Source organism: Babylonia areolata, chromosome 18 (genome assembly GCF_041734735.1).
Source record: "Babylonia areolata isolate BAREFJ2019XMU chromosome 18, ASM4173473v1, whole genome shotgun sequence".
Lineage (NCBI taxonomy): Eukaryota > Metazoa > Mollusca > Gastropoda > Neogastropoda > Buccinidae > Babylonia > Babylonia areolata.
The window spans coordinates 45,549,229-45,564,473 of NC_134893.1; the positions used below are offsets into that span (position 1 = coordinate 45,549,229).

The 15,245-nt window shown below is 42.1% G+C and overlaps 1 protein-coding gene across 2 annotated transcripts; it reads right to left on the reverse strand.

Moving 5' to 3' along the window:
* Positions 1-4,657: 4,657 nt before the first annotated feature.
* Positions 4,658-13,660, reverse strand: LOC143292017 (uncharacterized). Of its 2 annotated transcripts, none has more exons than XM_076602180.1 (2): positions 13,501-13,660; positions 4,658-5,386 (listed from the first exon to the last, which is right to left on the reverse strand). In XM_076602180.1, the coding sequence occupies exons 1-2, from the start codon at positions 13,630-13,632 to the stop codon at positions 4,991-4,993; spliced, it is 528 nt and encodes a 175-aa protein (XP_076458295.1). In that variant the 5' UTR covers positions 13,633-13,660; the 3' UTR covers positions 4,658-4,990. The 2 variants fall into 2 exon arrangements, with proteins under 2 accessions (XP_076458295.1, XP_076458296.1); XM_076602181.1 differs by lacking the exon at positions 13,501-13,660 and adding an exon at positions 7,427-7,561.
* Positions 13,661-15,245: the final 1,585 nt, after the last annotated feature.

Below are 15,245 nucleotides of genomic sequence, written 5' to 3' on the forward strand. Positions count from 1 at the left end.
GTGGTGGTGGTGAAGTTGCAGTGATAATGGTGGTGGTGATGGTGCAGTGGTAATGGTGGTGTAGTGGTGGTGATGGAGTAGTGGTGGTTGATTGTGTGATGGGAATGATAATGGTGATGGTGTTATGGTGGTGGTGATGGTGTCATGGGAATGGTAATGGCGGTGGTGATGGTGGTGGTGATGGTGTGAAAGTAATGGTGGTGGTGATGGTGTGATGGTAATGGTGGTGGTGATGGTGTAATGGTTATGGAAATGGTGGTGGTGATGGTGGTGATGGTAATGGTGGTGGTGATGGTGTGATGGTTATGGTGATGGTGATAGTGTGATGGTAATGTTGGTGGTGATAGTGTAATGGTTATGGTGGTGGTGATGTTGTAGTGGTAATGGTGGTGGTGATGGTATGGTGGTGATGGTGATGGTGTGGTGGTAATGGTGATGGTGATGGTATAGTGGTGATGGTGGTATGAGCTGGTGTAATGGTAATGGTGATGGTGATGTTGTGGTGGTAACAGTGGTGGTAATTGTGTGGTGGTAATGTTGATGGTGATGGTGTGGTGGTAATGGTGGTGGTGATGGTGTGGTGGTAATGGTGGTGGTGATGGTGTGATGGTTATGGTGATGGTGATAGTGTGATGGTAATGGTGGTGGTGATAGTGTAATGGTTATGGTGGTGGTGACGTTGTAGTGGTAATGGTGGTGGTGATGGTGTAATGGTTATGGAAATGGTGGTGGTGATGGTTATGGTGATGGTGACGTTGTAGTGGTAATGGTGGTGGTGATGGTAATGGTGGTGGTGATGGTGTGATGGGTATGGTGATGGTGATAGTGTGATGGTAATGTTGGTGGTGATAGTGTAATGGTTATGGTGGTGGTGACGTTGTAGTGGTAATGGTGGTGGTGATGGTATGGTGGTGATGGTGATAGTGTGATGGTAATGTTGGTGGTGATAGTGTAATGGTTATGGTGGTGGTGACGTTGTAGTGGTAATGGTGGTGGTGATGGTATGATGGTGATGGTGATGGTGTGGTGGTAATGGTGATGGTGATGGTATAGTGGTGATGGTGGTAGTGAGCTGGTGTAATGGTAATGGTGGTGGTGATGGTGTAGTGGTAATGGTGGTGGTGATGGTGTGGTGGTGATGGTGATGTTGTGGTGGTAACAGTGGTGGTAATTGTGTGGTGGTAATGGTGATGGTGTGATGGTAATGGTGGTGGTGATGGTGCAGTGGTAATGGTGATGATGATGGTGAGGTGGTGATGGTGATGTTGTGGTGGTAATGGTGGTGGTGATGGTGTCGTGGTAATGGTGGTGGTGATGGTGTAGTGGTAATGGTGGTGATGATGGTGTGATGGTAATGGTGGTGGTGATGGTGTGGTAGTAATTGATGTGGTGATGGTGCAGTGGTAATGATGGTGATGATGGTGCAGTGGTAATGGTGGTGATGATGGTGTGATGGTAATGGTGGTGGTGATGGTGTGGTAGTAATTGATGTGGTGATGGTGCAGTGGTAATGATGGTGATGATGGTAGTGGTAATGATGGTGATGATGGTGTGATGGTAATGGTGGTGTTGATGGTGTGATGGTAGTGGTGGTGGTGATGGTGTGATGGTAATGGTGGTGGTGATGGTGTGATGGTAATGGTGGTGGTGATGGTGTGGTGGTAACAGTGGTGGTAATTGTGTGGTGGTAATGGTGATGGTGTGATGGTAATGGTGGTGGTGATGGTGTAATGGTAGTGGTGGTGGTGATGGTGTGATGGTAATGGTGGTGGTGATGGCGTGATGGTAATGGTGGTGGTGATGGTGTGGTGGTAACAGTGGTGGTAATTGTGTGGTGGTAATGGTGATGGTGTGATGGTAATGGTGGTGGTGATGGTGTAATGGTAGTGGTGGTGGTGATGGTGTGATGGTAATGGTGGTGGTGATGGTGTGGTAGTAATTGATGTGGTGATGGTGCAGTGGTAATGATGGTGATGATGGGTAGTGGTAATGATGGTGGTGATGGTGTGATGGTAATGGTGGTGGTGATGGTGTAATGGTAACGGTGGTGGTGATGACATAGTGGCAATAGTGGTGGTATTGGTGTAGCGGTGATAATGGTGGTGATGGTGTAGTGGTAACGGTGGTGGTAAATGGTACTGATGATGGTGTGATGGTGATGGAGGTGGTGGTGGTGTCACCGTAATAGTGGTGGTGATGGTACACTGGTAGTTATGGTGGTGATGGCTCTGCGGAAATGGTGGTGGTGGTGGTGCAACGGTAAACGTGGTGGTAATGTTGCCATGGTGATGATAATAATAATGATAATGATAATAATAATAACATACATTTATATAGCGCCCTTTCTCTCTAAGAGCTCAGGGCGCTTTACATGAAAGAAAAATATTACTTGTTACAAAAATCCTTCATGACCACTCTTTTCAAACCCCTCACCCCTAGCTCTCTCTCTCTCTCTCTCTCTCTCTCCCCCTCCCCCCCCCCCCCCCCCCCCCCCCCCCCCCCCCCCCCCACACACACACACACACTCTCCTTTTCCCACTGAGTGTTGTTGGAGAACAAAGAAGCTGAGAGTGCTTATAGATAGGTTTTAAAAAGATGAGTTTTTAGCGATGAGCGAAAAGCAGAAATAGAATCAGATGCACGGATATGATGAGGAAGGTTTGTTCCAGATGTGAGGAGCAGCAAAGAAGGAAGAGCGTTCATCATAGGTTCTTGTATTGACACGAGGAAGTTTCAAAATGTAACAGTCAGAGGAAGAGCGGAGATTCCTTGCGGGAGTGAAAACACTGATAAGATCAGAAAGATATGTAGGTCCTGCAGATTGGAAAGCAGAATAGCAGAGACACGCAACTTTGTATTTAATTCTCGCTTCAATGGTGAGCCAATGTAAAGTGCGGAGGTGAGTAGAAATGTGATCAGTACGTGTCAGACGGGCAGCATTGTTTTGAAGTTTTTGAATTCGCTGAAGGATATTATGTGGACAGCCTATGAGAAGAGTCGTTTCGTGACAGCACAAAAGCAGAAATAAGAGTTTTAGTAGTTTCAACAGAAAGGTACTGACGGATAGAGTTGATGCGACGAAGTTCACAATTGACTATGCGTATCAGATTTACTACCTGAGGGTGCATGCTGAGGTTTGAGTAGAGAATGACTTCAAGGTTCCTTGCTGATTTAGAAAACTGAACTGTGGTATCACCAACCACAATAGAGGCAGGAAAAGAAGTAGATGTGGACATTCTTGAAGAGGAAATAACCATAGCTTCAGTTTTGTCATCATTTGAATTTAGTTTGTTGAATGTCATCCAGGATTTAACATCGAGAATACAATCCTGCATTGACGTAATCAGACTGTGTACTTGGTTTGGTTCTGCAGAATTTTGTAGCTGAGTATCATCTGCCAGAGTGGTGAAGAACAGAATGACCAGAAATGACATCAGAAAGAGGAGCAGTGAAAAGAACAAACAGAACGGGGCCCAGGACACAATCTTGTGGCACACCATAAGAGATCAGGGTTGGATCAGACTTAAAGTTATTAACATAGACAATGTGGAAGCGGTTGGATAGGTATGAATAAAACCAATTCAGAACTGTTGAGCAAACATGTTCAAGTCTGGAAAAGAGTGTACTGTGGTCTGTTGTGTCAAATGCAGCCGACTGTGATGGCGTAGTAATGATGGTGATTGTGACGATGTAGTTGTGATGGTGTTGGTATTGGTGTAATGAGGCTGGTCATATTAGAACGGTAAATGGTGGTAATGGCGGAAGGTGGTGGTGGCTGCGCTTTATTTCTATGAGGGGCCTTGTTAAAGCTGTCATTCTCCGCATGTACGAAACCTAACACGGGGATTTTACTTGGGTAAAACAAAGTACATCACTGCCGGTTGTGCCTGTTACTCTGTGCCCTGGCATGCATGAGGGCAGCAAGACCTTTTAAGAGGGCTGAACCGCGGGGCACGGATCAGCAAGGAAAGTTGGACATCATCCCTGGACCCAACACACGTTTTTGGAGAGATTTAGAGAGGGCCAGGGTGGGTGGGGGTGCCCAATGAGATTTATGACTGCACTGGGCCTGTGATGACTCGTTTCCTATTTCATTTGTCTTCTTCATTCGCCAGGCCACAAGCTGTCTTCGCGGCTGCATGCTACTGGCTGTCTAGGGACTCTTCTGCTGCCCTGACCGAAGCCGTTGCAGTGGGTTGCCAATGTAGTAGAGTAGTGATGTTCCATCCACAGTTTTTGTTTTGTTTTATTTTTCTGTTGATTTTTGTTGTTGGTGAGTTTGGTTTTGTTGTTTTGTTTCCGCGTCAGGCCCGCCGTTTAGATGAAGACTTGAAGAGGGGACGAGTAATAAAATGTCAGGACAGATAGCTCCCTGTGGACTGCCAGTGCTGAGATTGCGACAGAACAGAGCGAGCCAAGGAGTGGTTCTCTGTGTGTGTGTGTGTGTGTGTGTGTGTGTGTGTGTGTGTGTGTGTGTGTGTGATGGGGTCAAGTTGAGCGGGAGAGGGTAGTAGCACTGAAACTGCGCGGAAGATGAGGCAAAAATAACAGAAAAAAAGGGAAAACAAAAGAAGAAGTAAGAAGATAAAGAGGACAGGAAGGGGACAATATTCTAGTCATCAATGTCAAACTTTATTTCCTCCCTTGAAGACGGCACACTGTTCTATTTGATATCTTTGCAAAATGATTGACCTTTCAAAATAATGTTTACAGTAAGTGTCCACTGTCTATTCTACATAACATCCAAATACTTTTTTTTTAAAGACGAGTACAAACATAAGAACATAACATTGAGTATGTTGAAGATTTTTCCTCGCTTTATTTTTCAGTGTTGGTGATTTTAGTTCTTAATTTTTTTTCTTTCTCTTGAATAAAAAGTGTAAAACCATGACATTACATATCCGACTTGCGACTTTGTTGTTGTAAGATTTTTCTCGTGTCATTGTCTTTCTATGTATATGACTATGCGCAATGTACATCATTCATTCATTCATTCATTCATTTGCCCATCGCTCCTGGTGGAGCATAGGCCATCGACGACCCCTCGCCATCGCACTCTGTTCTGGGCTGTTCTGGCCATTCCAGTCCAGTTGGTCCCTTGCTGCTTCAGCTCTGCCTCGGTATCTCGCCTCCAGCTGTTTCGAGGCCGGCCTCTCTTCCTCTTTCCCTGCGGGTTCCAGGTCAGGGCTTGGCGTGTGATGCTGGACGCTGGCTTCCTGAGGGTGCGTCCGATCCAGCCCCACTTCCTCCGCAATATCTGCTTGGCCACTGGTTCCTGTCCCGCCCGCTCCCACAGATCTTCGTTTCGGATCTTCTCCTGCCATCGGATCTTGTAGATGCGCCTCAGACAGGTGTTGAAGAATGTCTGAATTTTCTGCTGCATCGTCTGCAATGTACATTTTCATATAATTTTCCTGAGGTTTCCAGTTTCCTGTCATCTGTATTTGTCTTTCAGCTGACATGCGTGCTCACACACAACCTCTCTGTGTGTATGGGTTTCTTTCTTTTTTTTTTTTTGTTTTTTTTTTTGCTCTACAACTTTCTGTATTTGCCTTTCTTTCTTTTTCCATCATTGATTATGAAAAAAAGTAAATACATTAATATCTTTGGGGGTCTTTTTGGTATTATTACCAAATGCACTAAAAATCAGCCAAGCTAACCCTATAAATAAAGGAAGTCATTGCATACGTTTGCATAGCCACTTCTCCACCCGGAATCGCTCTCTCTTTACACACAAAGAGCTGTAGATACACACACACACACATTCAGAGCTATCGATACACACACACACACACACACACAGCAATGTGTAGTCTTTTCTATGCGACTTGATGACACGCAATATTCAGCTTTTAAGCCTTTCCTATTTTCCGCCTTTTTTATACACCCATCACCTTATGTATAGCAAAAACATAATTTACGACAGAGTGAAAAAACAACAACCGATCACGGTCTGTCATAAATTTGTCTAAAAATTAAAACATTTACTTTCTTTGGAGCTCCGAGATAGTCCCTCTCCGAGATAACTATAATTATTCGTCAAAAAGTATCCTGAACAAGCTTTCACCTCTCAGCGGCTGTCTTTAGTCCTTTTTGTTTATTGGTTTTATTTCATTTTGAAAGTGTGTCCATCACAGCAGAGACAACAGTATTTTCCTTTGATTGAGTCCTCCTAGTTAGCAATGCCCGTGGAAAGTTATGTACCTGTTTTAATTTCCCAGAGCTTCTCCCTGTCTTTCTCGCTTATCCATCTTTCGTGCATATAATAATAACAAGAGAGGCAAGGCCTTCAAGACTCACTTGTGATACACTTTTAAAAAAATCCAAGCTTTTTATATATTGAGTATAATTTCAAAATGTAATGTTTAAGATGAGAAAGATCAGTTTAAAGCAAATTATGTCCCCTAGCATTAATTACAGAGTAATTTCCCTTTTTACTATCTGCACCAAAACGTTTGCAAAATAAATAAAACTTCCATGCTTAGCAAAAGAAGTTCCTGTTTGAACAAAAAATGATAATAATGACTGCTCTTGTTGTTGGGTCAGAATATCAGATCAAAGTGCCAAGTTTAGAGAATACAAAAAATATAAATATAACAGTAAATGCAGTTTGCATATAATTTGGCTTCATTTTTTATTTTTTTTGTGTCCATCCCAGGGGTGCAATATTGTTTTAAACAAGATGACTGGAAAGAACTGAATTTTTCCTATTTTTATGCTTAATTTGGTGTCAACTGACAAAGTATTTGCAGAGAAAATGTCAATGTTAAAGTTTACCACGGACACACACACACACACAGAGAGAGAGAGAGAGAGAGAGAGAGACAACCGAACACCGGGTTAAAACAGACTCACTTTGTTTACACAAGTGAGTCAAAAATGAATGTCGTGCAGCCTGTTTTCCTGTCAATCTGCCGTTCGCAGCCCGAGAAGAGAGTACAGTACTGAGGAATTATGAACAGATGTAGAGAACCGATAGATCGGGCGATGGTCCTTTGCGCTTGTCCCGAATTCTACATAGCAGTTGGATAATGGGTTTTGGTAGACCGGTAAAACAGTTACCCCAGTTTAGGCTAAAGCACAGCCCAAGGTCAAGAAGGCATCCAGGGCTATTAGAAGAAAATGGCGAACGGTGCTGATTCTCAGCAACTCCAAATAGCAGTGTCGACAGGTTTGAATGACCTGTTCCTCAAATTAACATCATAGCAGCTTTCTGACACATGAGTTTCGTGTGGCAATTACATATATGAAAAAAATGAACAAATAAATAAATGGATGAATAGATGGATACATACATAAATAGATAGATAGATAGATAGATAAATAAATAAATGAATAAATAAACAAACTGAATTAGTACAATTCAGCAAATAATTATGATGGAGTCTCCCGTCGGACCGACGGATGAGTAGGCAGGCAGGCTTACCTGTCGGTGTGTGTCCTCATATGAGAGAAGAGGCCGATTCTGGATGCGCAGGTGTTGCAAGGGAAAACGTCTCCAGAAGTTGAGCCCCGCTTCCTTCGCTCACGCTTCTCCTTAATGGCCAGCGTTCTCTTTTTTTCAAACGTCCTTATGCCACTAGAGCACAGCATCCTCCAGCGAGAGCGGTCAAGGGCATCAGTTTCCCAGGAAGCGATGTCTATGTCACAGGCTTTGAGGTTTGTCTTCAAGGTGTCCTTGAAGCGCTTGCAGAGTCTGCTAAGTTCGCGGTGGCCTTCCTTCAGCTAGCCATGCAATAGCATCTTTGGGATCCTGTTGTCTGTCATGCGGACAACGTGTCTTGTCCAGCGTAGCTGGCACTGGATCAGCAGGCTTTCGATGCTGGGCAGGCCGCTCCTCTCTATGACCTGGAGGTTGGAGACCCTGTCTTGCCACTTTATACCGAGGATCTTTCGTATGCATCTCTGGTGAAACAGCTCAAGTTTGTTTAACACCCGTATCACCACGAATACCGTAGACCATTTTGGGGCTGTGTAAAATGTGGGCAAACAATCGTACAATCTCGAAGAAAGTGGAAACCTGTGTGCAAAAAACAAAAAACAAAAAAAAAAAAAAAAAACACCTCTGAAAAACGGTGTCATCGTGAAAACAACAACGAAAAACAAACAGAGAAGCAAAGGAACCCAGCCTTTAACATTATTATCAAATCAGATGGGAAAAGAAAATAATATTAACGCTGGGGTCATAATGACAGGGTTGGAAGGAATCATAAATTCAAAAAAAGAAGAAATAATGGAGGGCGGGTGGGTGGGGGGGGCTGAATATATCGAAAGAGGACGTGGTTTGTAGCCATTTCTTTGTCATTTCCTTGATGCTGCTGTTGTATCTGTGTCTCTTTCTGTCTCTCCCATCTCTCTCTCTCTCTCTCTCTCTCTCTCTCTCTCTCTTGCTCTCCCTTTCTCTTTCACTCTCTTTATTCCTGTTTCTGTTTCATATTCTCTCTCTCTCTTTGTCTCTCTCTCATTCTGTCTTCTCTCTCTCACTCTCTCTCTCTCTCCCTCTCCCTCCGTCTCTGTCTCTCTCTCGGTCTATCTATCTGTCTATCTAGCTGTTCACCTTGATTTTCCTTCAGAACGAGCCATTCCATCTCATTCAACCCAGCTTCACATGTCTCCGATTATGAGTATGCCCCAACGTTATGAGGCTGCAGAACTATATATTCCGATAGGAAAATTCTACAGACAGCTTGAGTAGACGTCCGGCCTATAAGAGGCCATTCCGTTTGCTCTAAAAAAAAAACCCAAAACAATATCATTGTAAAGACAACAACAACAACAACAAACAAAACAAACGAAACAAAAAAGGAAGAAAGAAAGAAACCCAGCCTTTAAAATTATCATCAAATCAGATGGGAAAAGAAAATGATATCAAAGATGGGGTCATTCATCGAAAATGAGAAAAACAAACAAACAAAAACCCCCAGAAAGAATGGGTGAAAATTCTACACCGAAAGAGGACGTGGTTTGTATGCATTTTGTGTGTGTTTTTTGTGTATTGTTTGTGCGTTTTTGTGTGTGATTTTTTGTCTTTGTCACTTCCTTGATGCTGCTGCTGTCTCTGTGTGTGTGTGTGTGTGTGTGTGTGTGTGTGTGTGTGTGTGTGTAGGAGAGAGACCACACACACACACACACAGACACACACACACACATATATATATATATATATATAAAGTTACATAGTTCACTCTCTTTATCCATGACCTGTTTCATACTCTCTCCACCTCTTTCTCCTCTCTCTGCATCCCTGTCTCTCGCTGTTTATCTATCTATCTATCTATCTATATCTATCTATCTATCTATCTATCTATCTATATCTATCTATCTACTAAGCTGTTCACCTTGACTTTCCTTCAGAGCGAGCCATTCCGTCTAATTCAACCCAGCTTCACATGTCTCCCATTATGAGTATGCCCCACCGTTACTGGGGCTGCAGAACTATAAATTCCGACAGGAAAATTCTGCCGCAGACATTTTGAGCAGACGACCGGCCCACAACGGGCCATACCTTTTGCTGTATCATCATATCACCTGGGCCTCGAAGTGGCAGTAAGCTAAACCACGACTTGCATGACTAGACTACTTGGGAATTTTTTGTTTTTTTGTTTTGTTTTGACAAATTAATTCAGCAAAAACAAAAAACTAAACAAAACAACAACAACAACAACAACAACAACAAAAACACCTTGAACCCATACTTCTTTTAGATGTCATCACGATCTGACCTGGGCGAGTATGTATTCACAGAGAGAGCAAGTATATATTCACAGAGAGAACAGACATGCATTTATAGAGAGAACAAGTATGTATTCATAGAGAGAGTAAGTATGTATTCACAGAGAGAGCAAGTATGTATTCACAAGGAGAACGAGTGTGTATTCAGAGCGAGTATGTATTCACAGGGAGAGCGAGTGTGTATTCACAGAGCGAGTAGATATGTATTCATAGAGAGATCAAGTATGTATTCATAGAGAGAGCAAGTATGTATTCACAGAGAGAGCAAGTATGTATTCACAAGGAGAACGAGTGTGTATTCATAGAGAGAGCAAGTATGTATTCATGGAGAGAGCAAGTATGTATTCACAGAGAGAGCAAGTATGTATTCATAGAGAGAGCAAGTATGTATTCACAGAGAGAGCGAGTGAGCGAGCGAACACGCGACAGAGAGAGGGTTGGAGGAAGTAGAGAAGGACAAAGGGGACTGAACATCAGCTGATTTTCTGGCAGAGTTAAAGAAAAGAAAAAATCCACTGCATGCAAACGTTAATCTGATACAAAGAGAAGTCGGGGCAGAAGAGGCGCACAATGTTGGAAATGGAAGGAGGGGAAGAAAAGAACGAAGATAAAACAGAGGGGGGAAAACACAAAGGTCCTCCTAAAAAAAAATGCAGATGAAGAGAATTAAACTGCCACATGTCTGCTGTCGTTCCAGTGATGATGGCAGTGAGGGACATTGGTAGTGGTGGTGTTAAAGCCGGAAGGTGGTGGTGATAGTACCGATGTCATGACAAGTGGCATTATTAAGCCTTTTGTTTGTTACTTTGTTTGGTTTTTTTGTGTGTTTTTTTTCATGTGTCTGAAACGCAACAAAGGGCTTTAACAGCGAAATAACCAACCATTTACAAGCACACGCCAGAACCGAACCAAGGCTTAAAAAAAAAGAGCAAAGCCAGCAAGGTATTTAACAGGAGTTTAACAGTTGACAGAAACAGGAGGGGGGAAAAAAAGAGGAGGTGAAAGAAAGATCAATTGTTTCTCCCAGTTCGGTATGGGGGATTCCTGACTGAGACCCCACTGGTGATTTTCGTCACTCTACCTGTGAGGCGCTGCTGCCTCCAGTTAATTTATTTCCGTTTCTAGGTTTGTCAGCCACTCCAACCACCCGGCGACCGCTTCGCAGCTGGCTTCAGTACTGTACTGCTGATCTTTTTCAGCCAATGGGTTGGCTGCCAATCTAGGTCAGTGGAAGTTTTCATCTCCGCTCTCTCTCTCTCTCTCTCTCTCTCTCTCTCTCTTTCTCTTCTTTTTTCCCCCTTTCTTCTTCCTGTACCGGCTCCATGGAGTTTACTGGATGGAGAACGGAAGAAAGGAGGAATGAAAACAAAGAGATGGTCAGGACGCAGAGAGTTGTGGATTTGTGGGAAGACCTGTGGAAGGGGGTCAGGGGGGAAAGGAGCGTCCAGCCATTAATTTTTTTTTTTATTATTATTTAGGGCGGTGTTCTAATCATGTGTATATCTCTTTTGATAGCTGACGGCTCGAAACACTATAATATATTCAAACAAGACTGAACGTTTCATAAAGGGTATCAGACTGGAATATTTCGCAATGTCTGTTTCGATATTCGCATACGAATGTGTGTGTTTGTTTGTTTGTTTGTTTTTGTTTTTTGTTGTTGTTGTTGTCTTTTTAAAGAAAAATATTTCATATGTTTAACTAGTTCGGCGGACGTCTGAATATAAATTCCAATCTGATTCAGTTTTTCCATCGTTTGTTTTGTTTGTTTGTTTGATTCTCATGTAACACGGTTTATGACACTGGTTACTTTACTCGTTTCGGGTAAATAACTTGCGGCATCTTTGATACTGGATAACAAGTTACACAAGAACTGTTGCTTTCTCGAATCATTCATAATCGTAAAAGGTGAGAGAGAGAGAGAGAGAGAGAGAGAGAGAGAGAGCATAATTCTGAAATTAGACAAGAGAGGCAAGGCCTTCAAGACTCACTTCTGATACACTTAATAAAAAATCTAATCGTTAAAATGTGTTCTGCATTTGTTATTATAAAGCTTCGGGTTTAAAAAAAAAGTCCTAACCAGATTCGAACCCCGCGTGTTCGGGTGAGAAGAAACTGTCTTAACCATTACACTATCATGGCTCCTTGTCCGACGTTCTAAAATTTAATATTTGAACATACTTTTTTAAATGGCGATAAATCAATTGCAGTATTCGCAGTGAGAACGCTGTTTAAATGATATTATTCTGGTGTATCTTGGGCATTCAAAAAATCTTTTCAGTCCGCGGTAAAAGAGACGTGGCTATTGCCGCAATCACACTGCAACATTTAGCCGTTTTCTCTAGATCTAGATAGATGTACAAGTTTAGTTACACCCGCCGGGAATGTAGTACAACACGGTCGATTCAATTTATCTTTTATGTTCATTCTAGTTTTATAGTTTTAAAGTTGATATGAAAATTGAGTATTTTGTTAAACTAATAACATGTAGAGCCAAGTACAAGTACTTCTAAACGTCTTATGAAGTGAAAAGGACTTCATTTTGAGAAAAGTCAAGACTGGAAATTTTTTCGTTTCATCAATTCAAGCGTATTAACTCGCATGGTTTACAATTTTTAACTGTGAATTCCGACTGATTCTGTGGATATTTTTACGGCAGTTTGGGGCATAATCCAGTAAGTGATGAGGCGTTCACAAATCTTTCTCTGAATAAATATTTAACGGTCTCCTTCTCCAACTTTCCATCACATGTTATCGTGTATTGTCGATTGAAAATAGGATTGAAGGGCAGGTCAACAACTTGAAACAAAATGGCGTCGTTCGCGTTCGCGAAGAATATGAGCACGCACTTTGAATGTGTATAAATGTGTGTACGCAATTGATTTCTGCCCATGACCTTCAGGGCTCAGCCAATAGATCTATAAAGTCCACTCGTCGTATTGATTTTAGTATTTTCCGAAAAAGACCACTTGGGCGAACGAACATAGTGAAAGCCCTGTACACTGAGAGTAAAACACACAAGCTTTTTATGTATTGAGTATAATTTCAAAATGTAATGTTTAAGATGAGAAAGATCAGTTTAAAGCAAATTTAGTCCCCTAGCATTAATTACAGATTAATTTCCCTTTTTTACTATCTGCACCAAAACGTTTGCAAAATAAATAAAACTTCCATGCTGAGCAAAAGAAGTTCCTGTTTGAACAAAAAATGATAGTAATGACTGCTCTTGTTGTTGGGTCAGAATATCAGATCAAAGTGCCAAGTTTAGAGAATAAAAAAATATAAATATAACAGTAAATGCAGTTTGCATATAATTTGGTTTCTTTAAAAAAAAAATTGTGCCCATCCCGGAGGTGCAATATTGTTTTAAACAAGATGATTGGAACGAACTGAATTTTTCCTATTTTTATGCCTAATTTGGTGTCAACTGACAAAGTATTTGCAGAGAAAATGTCAATGTTAAAGTTTACCACGGACACACGGACACACACGCACACGCACACACACACACACACACACACACACACACACACACACACACACACACAGAGACAACCGAACACCGGGTTAAAACATAGACTCACTTTGTTTACACAAGTGAGTCAAAAATAAGACCCAGATGATGATGATGATGAGAGAGAGAGGGGCAGGTAGAGAGAGAGAGGCAGGTAGAGAGAGAGAGAGAGAGGCAGACAGACAGAGAGACAGAGAGGAGGGAAGGAGGAAAGGGGTGATGGCGACTGGCAGAAAATCAGACACACAACGTGCCTTGTAAAGAACAACACTTGTTCCTGGTAGGGGCGGCGGAATCGTGCATTCCTCGCCGATGCTCATGGGTCTTGGCTGTCTCTCAAGGGATCTGCAGACAGGCAGGAATTGCCTGCAGATGATGTGCCACATACATCACACTCCTCCTTTCCACGCAGTGCCTTCCATAGCTGCAAGAAAAAAGTCTTCTTTTTTTTGTTGTCTTTTTTTGGGGAGGGGGGTGGGGGGGGGTCTTCTTTCTTGGGGAGGGGGTTCGGGGGTCTTCTTTCTTTCTTTCTTTCTCACTTTTTCAGTTGTCTGTATGCAAATGCAAATTCACAAAGTCGGACGGAATGAAAGACGTTGCAGGTTGCTGATATCGAGCGAGTGATGGATGTTCCACTACAGCTGAACTGCAACTGATGCTGCTGCTGCTGTTGCAAGTACTACTGCTGCTGCTGTTGCTCTGCTGCATCTACTGCTGCTGCTGCTCTGTTGCAGTTACTACTTCTGCTACAAATTCAACTACTGCTGCTGATGTTGCAACAACCCCTGCTGCTGCTGCTCTGCTCCAGTTACTACTACTGCTACAAATTCCACTACTGCTGCTGCTGTCGCACCTTCCGTTGCTGCTGCAATTGCAGCTACTGCTGATGTTTGTTCTCCTGTTATAACTCTTGGTGCTAGATTTCAGCATCTACTACTGTTGCTGCTTTTATCATGAATACAGCTGTTGCTACTGTTGCTGTTAATGTTGCATATACTATTGTTGCTAGCCGCTGTTGCTGTTGCTTTTGCCACTACTACTACTACTGCTACTGCTACTACTGCTACTAGAGAGAATGGGGATGGGTAGATGGATGGTGAGGTGGTGTGGTTCGAAAGAGAGAATGACTGACGATTTTTACACCTTTTACCTTTTCTATCCAAAACTTCTTTTTTTATTTTTTTTTTTTACAAAATCTATGGCATGCAAATTGCAATTATGCTCCTTTTTTTTTTTTTTTTTTTTTTTTTTTACATGTATGTATTTTTAGTCAAAAATTGCTATCATCTCAGCCGTTTAATCATGTGTGTGTGTGTGTGTGTGTGTGTGTGTGTGTGTGTGTGTGTGTGTGTGTTGGAGTGTACCAGTTGTAGTATTGAGAGTATGTTGCTTTGTTGTGGGTTTTGTGCATTGTGTTTTTATAATATTAATGATTCTGTTTCACGTTTCTACTGCTTTTTATATGCTTCTTTGTTTCACGTTAGGTACTGGATTGAAAAGCGCTTAGAGCTTGCTCATGTTTGAATTATAGCGCTATATAAAAATAAGATATTATTATTATTATTACTACTTCCGCTGTTGCTGCTTATGGTATAAATGACGCTACTGTCACCTGATGACGCCGCCCACTCTTACTTCTGATACTGCTGCGAATACAGCTGTTGGTGCTACTGCTACAACTACTGTTTTCAGCCATCTGTGCCATTGTTACTACGCTGCTATTGTTTCTTCGGCTGCTGTTGAATTAAGAGACATTATTTGAATATAAGCATAGCCTACTATACTGCACATTGATTATAATAGACAGATAAGATAAGAATAAAGATAAATTGCGGAAAACCGCAACCAGATAATCAGCAAACACCCGCACCCACCAACCCCCTACCCACCCCACACACGCGGATTACTTGATTAAACAAGAGTAATAAACATATGTTCTCAAATAAAAGCATTTCACATATTCTCTTTTAAAACATTGCAATTAGTTATTACATCGTAA